Source organism: Stomoxys calcitrans, chromosome 2, assembly GCF_963082655.1.
Source record: "Stomoxys calcitrans chromosome 2, idStoCalc2.1, whole genome shotgun sequence".
In the NCBI taxonomy this organism is placed as follows: domain Eukaryota; kingdom Metazoa; phylum Arthropoda; class Insecta; order Diptera; family Muscidae; genus Stomoxys; species Stomoxys calcitrans.
In genome coordinates this window covers 23010792-23027906 of record NC_081553.1, presented here as the reverse complement: position 1 = coordinate 23027906, position 17115 = coordinate 23010792, and the positions used below count along the sequence as shown (strand labels likewise).

Sequence of the window (17115 nt, the reverse complement as noted above, 5' to 3'; positions counted from 1 at the left end):
TTCTAAGATCTTTTTAGGGTTGGGACACTTTGCCCTGAATGTGTACATCGAATTCGTACCACTGTAGCCCATGTCCATCTATAACGCTGAACGCCTGCGATAACGTCGAACAAAATTTAAATCGGTGGTGATCTTCCCTTAATGCTGGCTCGGCTATAAAAAAAAGTCCCTTATCATTGAGTTTAAACTTGAATCGGAGAGCTTTCATTAATGTATGAGAAGTGTGCCCCTTCTCGGTTACTGGGTAAATTTTTACTCCAGTCTCAAATACATTTATTTTGAGTCCAATATTATAGTGTTGGTAAATATTTCCGGTTTAGAGAGACACTTGGTACTAAATGTAAATATAAGCTAACCTTTCAAGTACATTTCATATGAGCCGCATAGTGGCATGATCGGTAAATAAATTCTGTTTGAGGATGGGGTGGAATTTGTCCCGAAAATGAGTATCAATTTCCCGAAAATCAATCAATTTAACCATCAAAGAACTTTTATATAATGGGGAGGTGTTTGCAGGTGGGGCAGTTGCCCAACCACATGGCACCCGACCCCAACAATAGCAGACATGTTTTGTTTTGACTATGAGAGCGCAAAAAAAAAAAATTTCGAACGAATCGCATTACCAATCTCCGAGATTATATAAATTAGGGTAATGAGGAATGCTTTTTAGGGGAGGGATGACACTCGACTCAAATATGGCTATCAAATTCGCACTGCACTCCCAAATCCATTTAATGTGAGTCCCATATTGCCATGGTCAGTAAATGTGAATTGTTTTGAGGGTGTTTTGGAGGAGCTTAAGGCGGCCACGGGCACTTTGCCCTGAAAATAGATATCAAATTTGTTCATTACTCTCAAATACCGTTAATTTGAGCTCCATATTGCCATTATCGGAAATGAAGTTCATTTTTGGGAGGTGCTTTAGGGTGTATTCCCAAACATTGGCTCCAAAATCGGTTCAGCCGTTTTGATTCTATCAAATTCGTTTTCTACCTTCAAATATCTTTCATTTCAGTCACATATTGTCATAATGGGTCAATTAACCTATTTGACTTATTTTTGGAAGGAAAAGCGCCACGTAGACTTGAACATAAATTTTAACGTCATATTCGTTATCTACTCCCAAATACTTTTCATTTGAGTCCCATAGAGACACGGTCGGCTAATATGCCGATTTGGGGGTGAGGCGACCTCCAATTTCTTGGACCTAATTTTTTATGCCATATACCTTTCATTTGAGTCCCACATTGACATTAACTTCAAATATATCTGTGTAGAGAAGTTTTGGGGTTGCGGGTGGCCCCGCTGGGTACTTGGACCCAAATTTTTATACCATACTCGTTTTCTGGTCTCCAATACCATTCATTTGATACCCATATTGTGCCCATCGGTTCACTTTTGGTTTTGGATGGTATTGTTGGGGTAAGGGTCCTTAAATGGGTCATATGCCCATTTAAGGCGTTTTTGGGAGGTAAGTTGACCCCATATACTTCGATTTGATTTTGTATTCCAGATTTGTAATCTACTCCCGAATACCTTTCATTTGAGGCCCATATTGACATGAACGTTCAATATGTCTGTTTGGGGAGAATTTTGGGGTTGGGGCGGCCCGATGGGTACTTTGACCCAAATTACCATATTCGTATTCTACACTTCAATACAATAATACCATATTCGTATTCTACTCTTCAATACCTTTCATTCGATATCCATATTGTCCCGATCGATCCACTTTTGATTTTGGGTGGTGTTTTTGGGTAACGGGGGAGAGTCCGCCCCTTACGAAATCTACAAATTATAAAGCCTATTTCTTCTTCCTGACCATATTCGCTATCTACTCTCGAAAGGCTTTCATTTGAGTCCCATATTGTCATGATCGTTCAAAAAACTTATTTTAGGGGGTTTTGGGGTTGGGGCGGCCCCCAGTTACTTGGACCCAATTTTTAATATGAAATTCGTACTCTACTTCTCAATACCTTTCATTTGAGTCCCATTTTGTACCGATTGGTCTGCTTTAATTTTTCTGCCTTACTTTTGAGGTAAGGGGAAGGGTCCGCCCTCCTTCCGATATCAAACAAGTAAAAGCGTGCTAAGTTCGGCCGGGCCGAATCTTATATACCCACCACCATGAATCGCATTTGTCGAGTTCTTTTCCCGTCTTCTCTTCTAAGGCAAAAAAAAAAAGGATAAAGGAAAGATTTGCTCTGCTGTTAGAGTGATATCAAGATGTGGTCAGGTTTGGACCACAATTAAAGTATATGTTGGAGACCTGTGTAAAATGTCAGCCTATGCGAATAAGAATTGCACCCTTTGGGGGCTCAAGAAGTAAAATAGAGAGATCGATTTATATGGGAGCTGTATCAGGCTATAGACCGATTCAGACCATAATAAACACGACCATAATAAAAATTTCAGACAAATCAGATGATAATTGCGACCTCTACAGGCTCAAGAAGTCAAGATCGCAAATGCAAATTTTGCCCATGAACATTCCACTAAGGAACAAGGAACTTCTCACATATCAATGAGTGCAGTCCGATTAAAGTTTAAGCTCAATGATGAGGGGCCTCCCTTTTATAGCCGAGTCCGAACGGCGTGCCGCAGTGCGACACCTCTTTGGAGAGAAGTTTTACATGGCATAGTACCTCACAAATGTTGCCAGCATTAGGAGGGGAAAACCACCACTGAAAATTTTTTCTGATGGGATTCGAACCTAGGCGTTCAGCGTCATAGGCGGACATGCTAACCTCTGAGGTTAGCATATCCGGTCAAGATCGCACATCGGATTATATGGCGGTTATATCACATGGCACAGTTGTTGAAAGTCATAGTAAAATACCTCATGCAAAATTTCAGCCAAATCGAAGAGCAATTGCGCCCTATAGAAGCCCAAGAAGTTAAGTCCCCAGATCGGTTTATATGACAGCTATATCCAGTTAAGAACCAATTAAGACCATATTTGGCACAACTTTTGGAAGTCATATTAAAACACTTTTTGCGAAATTTCATTCCAATTGGATAAGAAATGCGCCCTCTAGAAGGTCAAGAAATCAAGACCCAAGATCGGTTTATATGCCAGCTGTATCACATTACGGACCGATTTGAACCATACAAGACACAGTTGTTGGCTATCATAATAAAAACGTCGTTCAAAATTTCATTCCAATCGGATAAGAATTGCGCCCTCTAGAGGCTCGCTTACTGTCGAAGGAGTAAGGCTAGGTGCTTGAAATTCAGTCCAAATACTTATTAGTGTAGGTCGGTCTGGATTGTTTAATGGGTTAAATCGGTTCATGTTTTGATATAGCTGCCATATAAACCGATCTTTCGGTTTGACTTCTTGAGCCGCTAGAGGGCGGAATTCATATCCCATTTGGCTGAAATTTCGTTCGATTCGTTTTGGTGTGGCTTCCGACAACTATGCCAGATATGGTCTAAATCAGTCCATAACCTGATATAGCTGTCATATGAAACCATCTCCCAATTTGACTTCCTGGGCCTCTAGAGGGCGCAATTTTACTTGGTTTGTTTGAAATGTGGGGGTGGTATTTTTTATGATTTTTAACAGCCATGAAAGGCACGTCCATTTCGGTATATAACTTGATATAGCTCTTGAATATTGATATAGCTCTTAAATCAATTAAAGATTCGTCCCGGCCGAACTCTCTTTTTTTTATGGCTATTTCACTTATTGACGTTTTAGAATAGCAGAGGGCATTTCGTTTTAGCTCCTATTCATCTACCTTATTTTCCTTACCTCATACTCTGTTGTTATACGCCGCATTGAATAACTTACCCCAAAGGCCTTATTTAACCTTATCCCAATGTTTATCTCATCTCACGTCCATAAACGATCTGTTTGATTTCCTTTTAAGTGTTTTTTTTTTTGGTTCGTCATTTTGGTGATATATCGATTATGTGGCTACAAATTTCCGCCCCATTGCTGGGCACATCAAGGGACCATGAGAGGCAACAACATTAAACAAATATTTCCCATTTTCAAAACACTGTTCCCTCTGTGTTTTTTTTTTCCCTCGGTGTGACCGTTGTCCTCCTTCTCGTTAGCCTTAAACCCTTTTTTAATTTTATTTGCAGATTAAGTTGTTACATTGGGAAGAGTCGTAGCGCTGTTGTCGTTGTTGTTTTCTATGCCGGTCACTGGGCCGCTCACAGTTGTAGTTGTGTGCGTGTGTGTGTATTTGTTGAGTTTTCATTTGCTCAATTGTTACACTTCATTATATTATCGTTGGCCCACCAAAATCTGAGAAAATAAAATGAGAAACGACCAACCGAACGGCCAAATAGCCGACCAAAAAAGGAAAGAAAAGGCTTAAACACAGAAAACATGATATCACTTCCCCAGCAGCAGCAGCGGCAGCAGCATCTGTGTGGGGGAAAGTAGAGAAAGGACGCAGCGATTCTCAAAGGATTATATTCTGTTTACCATGGCAACTTAAATAAAATCTTTTTAAAGCGTATCCTGTGAATTATTTTTTTATATATGCTAGAATTGAAATCAATCTTTGGTCGACCGTTTGTCTGTCTGTCTGTCCGTCCTTCTATCCCTCCCAATGACACATTTTAACCATTTTGTGCGAGTGTGCGCGTGTGTGTGTGTTTGCGAGTGTGTGTCAGCATGCCATTCTTCTTGTCCACTTGTGTGGGATTTTTCTTTTCCATAAGTTTGTTTGTTGTTCTGCCATCCGTTGCCATTTGTCTATTTTGGCGAAAAGATTCCTTTTCGACATCGTCTCATTTTGAGGCCAGGAATGAGGTAAGTGCCTGGAAATTTGTCAGATAGTAAATGAGTGAAAAGGGCGAGAAAAAAGGAAGGACGGACGGACGGAAGGAAGGAGATACATAAGTGAAAGGAGAAGTATAAACCAAAGCTGCAGGCTGTGTGTTGGACTTTGCAAATGAGCACAAGCTGTTGAATGCAAAAAAAAAGAAAAATAAATGATTATTAAAAATGGTTTTAAACAAAAGATTGAGATTATTGCCAAATTTGATAAGAAATTTAAAGTCGCGAGAAAATTTGTTGAGAGAAATTTGACAAGAAAAATACGAGTAAACACGTGCTAAGTTTGGCCTGGGCGAATCTTGGGAAGCCATCACCATGGATGCTACTAGGTTAAGTTAGGCTGAATAGAGAATGCGAATGGTAATTCGCCCCATGCCACTATGGACATACACCTAAGCCAGTAATCAGCTTGTTGTGAGCTCTAAATACTCAAAAAAAAGTAAGCTCGAAAAAGAGAATCTAAGTTAGGAATTCCCTGCTGCTTACAAAACCCCTATTTTTATACCCACCACCGAAGGATGGGGGCATATTCATTTTGTCATTCCGTTTGCAACACATCGAAATATCCATTTCCGACCCTATAAAGTATATATATTCTTGATCAGCGTAAAAATCTAAGACGATCTAGACATGTCCGTCCGTATGTCCGTTTGTCTGTTGAAATCACGCTACAGTCTTTAAAAATAGAGATATTGAGCAGAAATTTTGCACAGGTTCTTTTTTCGTCCATAAGCTGGTTAAGTTCGAAGATGGGCAATATCGGACTATATCTTCATATAGCCCCCATATAGACCGATCCGCCGATTTAGGGTCTTAGGCCTATAACAGCCACATTTATTATCCCATTTTGCTGAAATTTGGGACAGTGAGTTAAGTTAGGCCCTTCAACATCCTTCGTCAATTTGGTTCAGATTTGGATATAGCTGCCATATAGACCGATCCTCCAATTTAGGGTCATAGGCCCATAAAAGCCACATTTATTATCCGATTTTGCTACAATTACAGACAGTGAGTTGTGTTAGGCCCTAAAATGTCCTCCGTGAATTTGGCTCAGATCGGTCCAGATTTGGATATAGCTGCCTTATAGACCGATCATCCGATTTATGGTCTAAGTCTCATAAAAGCCACATTTATTATCCGATTTCGCTGAAATTTGGTACAGTGAGTTGCGTTAGGCCCTTCGACATCCTTCGTCAATTTGGCTCAGATCGGTCCAGATTTGGATATAGCTGCCATATAGACCGATCCTCCGATTTATGGTCTAAGGACCATAAAAGCCACATTTATTATCCGATTTTGATGAAATTCGGGACAGTGAGTTGCGTTAGGCCCCTCAATATTCTTCGTCAATTTGGTTCAGATCGGTCCAGATTTAGATATAGCTGCCATATAGACCGATCCTCCGATTTAGGGTCTTATGCCCATAAAATCCACATTTACTCTCCGATTTAGCTGAATTTTGGGACAGTGAGTTGCGTTAGGCCCCTCAATATCCTTCGTCAATTTGGTTCAGATCGGTCCAGATTTAGATATAGCTGCCATATAGACCGATCCTCCGATTTAGGGTCTTAGGCCCATAAAATCCACATTTACTCTCCGATTTAGCTGAATTTTGGGACAGTGAGTTGTGTTAGGCCCTTCGACATTCTTCGTCAATTTGGTGCAGATCGGACCAATTTTGGATATAGCTGCCATATAGACCGATCTCTCGATTTCAGGTTTTGGTCCCATAAAATGCTCATTTATTGTCCGATGTCGCCGAAATTTGGAACAGTGAGTTAAGTTAAGCCTCTCGACATAATCCTGCAATATGGCACAGATCGGTAAAGATTTTGATATAGCTGTCATATAGACCGATCTCTCTTTATAAGGTTTTGGACCCATAAAAGGTGCATTTATTATCTGATGTCGCCGAAATTCAGGTATACAATTTTCACCGGATTTTGATGAAAGGTGGTTTACGTATATTCCCGAGGTGGTGGGTATCCAAAGTTCGGCCCGGCCGAACTTAACGCCATTTTACTTGTTTTTCCATGTCACTCCTTTAAATTGGTTCATGTCTGGTATGGTGTCCTCACCTAAGTGCCGGTTTGTGTTAGACGCGAAAGCTGGGCAATGGAAAAGAAAATGCTCCAAAGTCTCATCATCTTCCCCGCATGCCCTACACATGTTATCACTTGCCGCATCGTAGTCTCATGTGTCCCGTTATGATACCAAAACCTATACTGACCTCCTTCTTACTTCCTCACGTCCTCACTTACTTCCTCGTCTTCTCACGATCTGGATCCCCCCATAGGACAGGGTCTTGGGCCCTTAAAGCCACATAATTTATCCGATTTTTCTGAAATTTTAGACAGTGAGTTGCGTTAGGCCCTTTGACATCTTTCTTCAAGTTGGTCCAGATCGGTTCAGATTTGGTTATAGCTGCCATATAGACCGATCCTCCAATTTAGGGCCTTAGGCCCGTAAAATGCTCATTTATTCTCCGATTTCGCCGAAATTTGGGACAGTGCGTTAAGTTAAGCCCCTAGACATACTTCTGCAATATCGCACAGATCGGTCCAGATTTGGATATAGCTGCCATATAGACCGATATCTAGGTTTTAGGTTTTGGGGTCATAAAAGACGCATTTATTGTCCGATGTCGCTGAAATTTGAGACAGTGAGTTTGGTTAGGCTCTTCGACGTCCGTCTTTAATTTCACTCAGATCAGTCCAGATTTGGATATAGCTGCCATATAGACCGATCCTCCAATTTAGGATCTAAGGCCCATAAAACCACATTTATTATCCGATTTTGCTCAAATTTGAGACAGTGAGTTGCCTTAGGCCATTCGACATCCTCAGTCAATATGGCTCAGATCGGTTCAGATTTGGATATAGCTGCCATATAGACCGATCCTCCAATTTAGGATCTAAGGCCCATAAAACTCCATTTATTATCCGATTTTGCTGAAATTCGGAACAGTGAGTTAGTTTAAGCCCCTTAACATACTTCTGCATTACCGCACAGATAGGTCCAGATTTGGATATAGCTGCCATATAGACCGATCCTTCGATTTTGGGTTTTAGGCCTAAAAAACACGCATTTATTGTCCGATGTCGCCGAAATTTGGGACAGTGAGTTTGGTTAAGCCTCTTGACATATTTCTGCATTACCGCACACATCGGTATCGCTGCCATATAGACCGATCTCTCGGTATTAGGTTTTGGGGCCATAAAAGGCACATTTATAATCCTTTTTCACTGAAATTTGACACACTGACTTATGTTATGCTTTTCGACATCCGTGTCGTATATAGTTCAGATCGGTTTATTTTTAGATATAACTACTAAAAAGACCAATATTTTGTTATATACAATTGAACAATGACATTTACTTATTAGTATTGGGTCCAAATCGGAACATATATTGATATGGCTGCTATGGGGCAGCCATATTGTTGAAGCGAGTTCAACAAGTTTGTAGTATAAACCTTCCTTGACTTACCACAGAATGCCCGCTCACGAAGAGCACTAATGGATACGTTTCAAAAATTACATTTAAGCTATCTCATTCTCAAACATTCACTCATTTCTCAATTACTCAATACTATTGCACTCCTCTAGTTATTACATTATCGTTCTAATTGGTTTTTTTTTACAACATCTCCCTGAGCATTAATTTGTTTCACATAAGAACCGTTGTAAGAAACTTGGAGTCTACCCTGAATTCAAAGGAAAGTGTGCAACCAGTCAAGTGTATCGCTTTGAAAAGTTAAGCCAAATCTTTGTATAATAAAGCACATTGAAATCTACAAAAGCACTTTTTTATTTCAATAATAAGGCTTCAGCTACAAGGTCAACTCCGTAGTATTACGACAACTCCCGTGCCTCATAGTGGAGTTAAGCGATCCTCTGATCTCATTAGCAGAATCCTGATTCTGCTTCCAAAGCCCTTTGGGTCAACTTACAAAGGCAATTCAACATGGTCCATTCGAGCCTCTTAATCTGATATTAGGAGAAGGTGAAACCAACCGACAGCAAATACAAAACAACAGAAAGCAGTCAGCAAATTCTACGAAAAGACAACATAGAAGGCGGTCACCAGTTCCACCAACTTCATCAGTTTTTTCGGGAAGACAACGCCATCAACTTCTAAGAGGAAGATTTAAATAGAACACGTCCGTAGTTTCTCTGCCAGGATCAACTTCTACAAGAAAGCAACACCTACAAGGAAAACCTGGTTTGGAACATAGCTTCAACCGACAAGAGATGACTTGTTTCAATATAGTAAGGAATAGAAGCGGTAAGTATATGCAGGTGATTGTGTGGTTTTTGTAAGTGATCAAGTGGAGAAAAAGACGAAGATAGGAGTAACAGTGCAACAACACGACTTTAGTACCGGAGTCGTAATGCAAATCAAAAAGAACAACCAAGACTAAACAAATCGAAAATCTATCAATAAAAATTGTGTTAAAAAAAAAAAAAAAAATATATATATCGGAAGGATTTTAATTATTAATTTTATACCTAACATTTATAAGTAAAACAGATGAAAATGAAAATAAAAAAATAAACGCTCCCGTAGTGAAGAACCGCGTTATCATTACATTAACAACACAAACGTTCTCACTATTTTACAAAACGTCATTCTCTCCCAAGATTCCAATCGGTACAACAAAAGAAACCCGAGTGATCGTAATTGCCAGATATGAAACATTCAACTTTTTGAAAGATTACAGACAAATCGTACAAACAATTCCAAATTTCAAAGCAACCAGCTTTTAGATACTACTGCGATGACAGATGTATGAACACATCCAACGAAGGAGACAAACGTCAAAAAAGAAAAAGACATTTAAAGTAGTAGCTCAAAAGAAATATAATATGACAAAAGGTGGTGATAAAAATGGGAAAATTAATAGTTATACAAACGAAGTTTCGATCAGCGAGAAATAAGATTTAATCGGTAATAAACGCCTGCAAAAAGTAAAAAAAAAAGAGCTCCAATAAACGGTAGCAAATTCTGTTGACCTCCCGTCTAGTGCAAAATTTTGTTATTTTCCCAAATTAATTGCAAACAATAATGTATTAAACAACGATAACAAATAAAAAGAGTTTACAAGAAGGAGGCCTTTACTGCCCCGTGGGAAAAAAAAAGAATCTTGCTGTGGAAATAAGAATTAATGTTTGCATATCGTATTGGTGAAAAAATTATTGATTAACAAAACGATCCTCATTTGGTTATGTGCGATCACTCTTAAAAATAGAGAAGAAATTAACTGTAAAGTGGGAGTTAGCAAGTAGTGAAAAAAAAAAACAACAACAACATATACAACAAGCAAGAAGTCAGAGATTATTAACGCTGCCAGCGCTGCAGCTCCTACGATATTCATTTCCCAAGTAATGGTTGTAAACTGGGGTAAGTCAAGCCTTTTTATTATTATCACCAAGCAGACATAAACAACTGATAGCGAACTCTTGCTCTTGTCACTGAACACCCTCTCCCATTTTCGTCACAACAGCCGTCCAATAAATTTTTCAACTTATATTTCGTTATACATGTATCTAGATATAGTACAGAAAACGTCGTAGGCATTGCAAAGATACATTGGGAGACGGGGTTGCCATCAATCATAGAAAGAGAAAATTTACCCGGGAAAAACTTATTATTTTTCATTTAATAAGCAACATACGTTGGACATTTATAACAAAAAAAAATATATTCAAAAATACACAAAAATATTCAAATACTTTCGAATAGGAAAACCCAACACAAAAATTTCTATTCATAATGGCCGCGCGTCGAAAGTTTTTATTTGATCTAGATCAACTTATAACGTTTTGCTCAAAATTCGAATCCCAAAAACCAGAAACATTCACCGTACAATTATTGGAAATAAAAGATCTCGAGTTGGAGCGGAGGTGGTCTCAATTAGTATCTAGTTATGAAACACTGGTCTTAGAAGATGAAAAAGAAGTACACGATTATAACGACCAGTACGGTGTTAAATTTGAAGAAGCTAGTTGTATGTACCAAAAATGCAAAGAAGGCACGATGATTCTAATTTGCGCCAAGAGCCAAAAAGCACTTAGTGTAGAACTACCACCACAACAACATGTCCCTTCACTAAAATTACCCCCATGCGACACTCCACTTTTTGAGGGGGGATACTCTCAATGGCCAGCATTTAGGGATATTTTTTCTGCGGTATTTGGCAAACACCCTAGTTTGTCCCCGGCTCAAAAGCTGTACCACCTGCGTGGTAAAACACGAGGTGAGGCTTACGACATCGTCAAGAAATTTGAGCTCACAGACGCGAATTTCAATTTAGCTTGGGAGGCATTGATTAATAGGTACGAAAACAGACGGATTTTAGTAAATCAGCAGATGAAAAAGCTATTTTCTATTCAATTCGCCCAAAACGAAAATCCTAAGTCCATCAGACAAATTCTGAGTTCCATTACTGATAGTTTGGCGATATTTAGGTCATATGGAATTGCAGTAGAAAATTGGGATCCAATACTGATTCACATAGCCTCGTCCAAAATCCCTGATAATACTCTACGAGCATGGGAGGACTCCTTAGATGATCATAAGGAATTGCCTTCGTGGTCTCAAATGGAGAAATTTTTGTCTAAAAGAATAGAGAAGCTGGAGACAATCATTGACTTTCGTAAGCCGAACTCCAGGGAAACGTATAATTCAAAGGCAAACTCCTTTCAAGTTTCCGAGACGGAGAACCAAACCAAGCCCTTTTGCAAAACATGCAATCAATATCATTCGCTGATGGTATGCCAAAACTTTAAGTCTTTAGCGCCACAGGATCGCATTCAATACGCCATGGAAAACAAATTGTGTTTGAACTGCCTTTCACAAAAACATTTTAAACCAAATTGCACCAGCAGGAGATCGTGTTCTATCTGCAACAAAAAGCACCACACAATGCTTCACCTCGAGTCTAAAAGTACAAATTCGTTAGATACTTCTCAGAATTACGAAACGATAGATACGACTTCACAAGATGTTCCTACCACATCAAGACAGTCCAATGAAAACTCATTTTTGAACACCACCATAGCCAATTATGAAATAAACACGCTGTTCTCGCAGAATGAAGGTACTACTATTCTTCCGACTGCTCGAATTCATTTAGAACACGGTGGAGAACTATTCACAGTCCGGGCACTGTTAGATACCGGATCGGAGAAAAGCTTCATAGCCAAGCGCATTCAGCAGAAACTGATGATTCCTTTGGAAAAGCACAACTCCCAAATTTCCGGACTGGGAGGCACTATAGTAAGCAGCTGCAAGGGAAAATGTTGGCTAACGTTAAAATCTACTTATTCCGACTTTAGAATTCAAGTTAAAGCACTAGTAGTGTCAAGTCTAGCTCACTTTTTGCCTTCGCGACCCATTAGATCTACACTTATCCAGCAAGTACAACATTTGAGTCTCGCAGATCCTTTTTTCTATAAACAAGCACCAATAGAAATGATAATTGGAAGCGATTATCTTCCCTTCATTAACAAAACCGGAATGACTGTACAAATTGGGAATGGCATCGAAGCTCGAGAGTCTCAGTTTGGGTGGTACTTATCAGGACCCACAGAATCCGAGTACATTAAGACATTCTCAACCCTTGCGCCTGCTTCAGACAATGCAGCTCTACAAGAACAGCTGAAAAGATTCTGGGAGTTGGAGGAGGTTGGAAAGCCAAAGCCTACATCAGATGCTGACATCTGGTGTGAAAACTTCTACAAATCCACAACGTATCGAGATCAAGAAGGTCGATACGTAGTTCGACTACCTTTCATACAGGAATTTCCTGACGAAAAATTCCTTGGGTCTTCGAGACATATGGCATTCGCCCAGTACTGCAGAATGGAGAAACATTTAAGCAAAAATCAAGAACTAAAATATGAATACGACAAAGTTCTCAGAGAATATATTGCGTTAGAACACATGGTCCCTGCAAAGCCGAAAGAAGAAAAATCACCAAAGGTCCACAACTACTTCTTGCCCCACCATGCCGTCATCCGGCCAGAAAGTAAATCTACCAAAGTACGCGTGGTGTTCAACGCCTCTAAAAAGACTACCTCTGGACTATCATTAAATGACGTTTTGCATGCTGGGCCAATCTTACAACAAGACTTAATGAAAGTTCTTCTCAACTGGCGATATTATCGGTACGTATTTAACGGTGACATCCAAAAGATGTACCGTCAGATATGGATCCATGAAGACGATCAGCAATACCAACAAATTCTATTTCGTACTTTCGAAGACAAAGCAGTGGAGGTCTTTCGCTTAAAAACAGTTACATTTGGCGTGAATGCGGCACCCTTTCTCGCCATTCGTACTCTTTTGGAGCTAAGCAAAGATTGTAAGAATCTATACCCCAAAGCCTCAAACATATTACAAAATGAGATCTATGTAGACGATGTCTTGTCAGGCGCTCATTCCCTCGAGGAAGCCAAAGTTAAACAAGAACAACTCGTTAGATCCCTTTCTTCTGCGGGATTTTCATTAAAAAAACTCACAGCAAACAATAAGATTCTGTTAGAAAGCTGGCCCCGCGAAGATCTTCTTAGCGAAGAATTCCTGAATATCGAAGATCAAAGTTCTATTAAAACTTTAGGCGTTCGGTGGAACGCGATGGCCGATTTCTTCTATTATACAGTTGAACCTATCGAAATTGATCAGTTCACTTCGAAAAGGAAAATACTATCCACCATAGCGAAGCTATTCGATCCACTTGGTTGGTTGGGCCCAACTATAGTCATCGCAAAAATGCTAATGCAAGACCTATGGGAAGAAAGGCTAGAATGGGACGAAAGTGTACCAGCGCCCATCCTTCAACGCTGGTCATCCTTTGTTGAAAATTTACAACATGTATCAGACATACAAATTAAAAGATGGATTCAATTCTCGCCTCAAGCGTCAATTCAAATTCATGGGTTTAGTGACGCCTCAGAGAAGGCGTATTGTGCAGCGGTATACATCCGAGTTGTTCATCCAGATGGCGACATTTATTCAAACCTATTAGTCTCCAAAACAAAAGTGGCGCCCTTAAAAAGAACCACGATCCCTAAATTAGAACTATGTGGAGCAGACTTGCTAACGAAATTAATCAAAAGTATATCAAATGACGTACAGATAGAACACAAATTATTTCTTTGGACGGACTCATCCATTGTCCTTGGATGGCTACAAAAGTCCCCACAGACATTAAAGACCTTCGTGGCCAATAGGATTAGTGACATATTAAGCGTGGTAGATATAAGTCAGTGGAATTACGTAAAAACTGACGAAAATCCAGCTGATCTTGGTTCACGAGGGTGCGCTCCTCTAGATTTGTCGACATGCCAACTTTGGTGGCATGGGCCTTCGTGGCTGTCTCAACCGCACCAGCACTGGCCAAAACCACGAACATTTGAGCCTACAGATCTCGAAGCGAAACCAGTCTGCAGTTATCACACCTCAGAAAACGCAGAAGAAATTATTTCCAGGTTCTCATCATTCAATCGATGTCTTAGAGTTATATGCTATATCTTCAGATTTTACCAGTCATCGAAAAGGAAAGAAACATTTTCAAGTACACTCTTACGGCACGACGAGATTGATTTCGTGAAACGTCGTCTAATCCACTTATCACAAAAAGTCGCGTTTCCAAGAGAACTTGAAGCTCTGTGCGAGAAAAAGCCAATTAGCAAGAAAAGCAAAATTCTCGCGATTAATCCAGTTATCGACGATACCGGTCTATTGAGAGTAGGTGGCAGGCTAACGAATTGTGGTCTTAGCTATGAAGAAATTCATCCAATCATTCTACCTGAAAAATCGAAATTGGCTGAACTTATGATAAAATTCACCCATCGTATCCTTTTGCACGCTGAGCATCACACCATGCTCCGAGCAATTCGCCAAGGCTTTTATATCCCTCGAGTTAAAAATATTATCCGCCAATGTATTCGTAATTGTAAACCATGTACTATCGTCAAGCATCGTTTCCAAAATCAGATAATGGCATCGCTTCCACCTGAGCGCGTCCAATTCTCCTTGCCTTTTACGTTTACCGGTGTCGATTTTGCGGGACCTTTCAATATTCGAGCATCGAAAGTCCGAAATTCAAAAACGTTGAAAGGATATGCAGCCGTATTTGTGTGCTTCTCCACTAAGGCCGTCCACTTGGAGACTTGCTCGGAATTATCCTCCGAGGCATTTATCGCGACGTTTTCCCGCTTTACCGGAAGGCGAGGTCTTCCAAAGACAATTTTTTCCGACAATGGAAGGAACTTTGTCGGTGCAAGCTATAAGCTTCTAAAAGAACACCATGAATTCTTAAAATCTGCCGAACAATCTCTGGTTGAAAAGTATGCTACTCATGGTTTTAACTGGTCCTTCATTCCACCCTACGCACCGCACATGGGCGGATTATGGGAAGCGGCCGTTAAAAGCATGAAAACCCATTTAAAAAAAGTTGCCGCTTCTCATACACTAACATTCGAGGAACTTACAACACTTTTGATAATGGTCGAATCAATATTAAACTCCCGTCCCTTATCGCCTATATCCGGAAATCCTAATGAGCTAAACCCATTAACTCCGGGCCACTTTCTTCGCGGTGCACCAATTATCGTCGAGCCCTCTCAAAACATTGCACAAGACAACATTTCACTGTTAAATCGTTGGGAACGGCTAAAGGCACTGCAACAAATTTTCGCGCGACGATGGAAGACGGAGTATATTACTGAATTACAACGTCGCATTAAATGGAAAACCACAAAAAATAATATTAAAATCAATGATTTTGTTGTGATTAAAGACGAGTTACTACCCCCTACCGACTGGAGGCTTGGAAGAGTCACAAAAGTTCACTATGGCTCCGACAACAACGTCAGAGTAGCCGAAATATTGACACAAAGTGGAACCATCACTCGACCAATCGTTAAGCTATGTGTTTTACCGACTCAAAACACTACGCCAACTGAATGATCACTTATAATATACCATTTATTCACTTGTATATGCTCCTTTCTATTCTTTACTTTCAGATCGTCAATGCCAGTCGCTACCATTACCTAGTGCAGTGAATACCCACGACACTGTTGATTTGAAGGAGAGGCCTCACTTTGAGGCGGGAATATGTTGAAGCGAGTTCAACAAGTTTGTAGTATAAACCTTCCTTGACTTACCACAGAATGCCCGCTCACGAAGAGCACTAATGGATACGTTTCAAAAATTACATTTAAGCTATCTCATTCTCAAACATTCACTCATTTCTCAATTACTCAATACTATTGCACTCCTCTAGTTATTACATTATCGTTCTAATTGGTTTTTTTTTACAACATCTCCCTGAGCATTAATTTGTTTCACATAAGAACCGTTGTAAGAAACTTGGAGTCTACCCTGAATTCAAAGGAAAGTGTGCAACCAGTCAAGTGTATCGCTTTGAAAAGTTAAGCCAAATCTTTGTATAATAAAGCACATTGAAATCTACAAAAGCACTTTTTTATTTCAATAATAAGGCTTCAGCTACAAGGTCAACTCCGTAGTATTACGACAACTCCCGTGCCTCATAGTGGAGTTAAGCGATCCTCTGATCTCATTAGCAGAATCCTGATTCTGCTTCCAAAGCCCTTTGGGTCAACTTACAAAGGCAATTCAACACATATCATATCAATATATTGACCTTTCGTCAATTCCGGTTTGCACCGGTTTACATGGTTTACATATATACCCGAGGTGGTGGGTATCCAAAGTTCGGCCCGGCCGAACTTAACGCCTTTTTACTTTTTATATATAAATTATCCAAGGTTTTTTTGCTATAAATAGTTATTGATGCATTTTAAGCTTTATTTTTTGTTTTTTATAACTATACCAGAATATGAAATATTTCATAACACATTCCAATCAACTGAATCAGCTTATAAATAATTTCACATCGTACAAAAATCCTTGACTTAATATGGAAATGTATTTTATGTAACACAAAGGCCATGAATCATGATTACTTTGAAGTCATTCAATTCATCAAAGAAAGCTAAAAAAAACCCGACACAAGCAAACTATCACATAAAGACAAGAACTTAAGAGATTTCATAATTCCTAATGATTTATTAAAAAAAACCCAAAGAATTTTGTGAATTTTTGGAAAGGGTAAAGCAAACGTTGTTAAGAATTTCTCTCGCACATGCAGGAACACAAAAATGAGAAAATCTATTTGTGTGTGTTTGTCCTTGTTAGCATATTAGATGAATAAATATAAAAATTCCTTAAGTTTGGCTAACATACATATGTACCAAACACAAAAAAAAAACATATGTTAA

General features: G+C 39.5%; 1 protein-coding gene across 1 annotated transcript; it reads left to right on the top strand.

Annotated features, from left to right (window-relative positions):
• The first annotated feature begins 10576 nt into the window (after positions 1–10576).
• Positions 10577–16441, top strand: LOC131994635 (uncharacterized). The gene is made up of 2 exons (XM_059361392.1): positions 10577–16244; positions 16315–16441. Exon 1 carries the CDS (start codon positions 10577–10579, stop codon positions 15776–15778), a length of 5202 nt encoding a protein of 1733 aa, XP_059217375.1. The 3' UTR covers positions 15779–16244; positions 16315–16441.
• Positions 16442–17115: the final 674 nt, after the last annotated feature.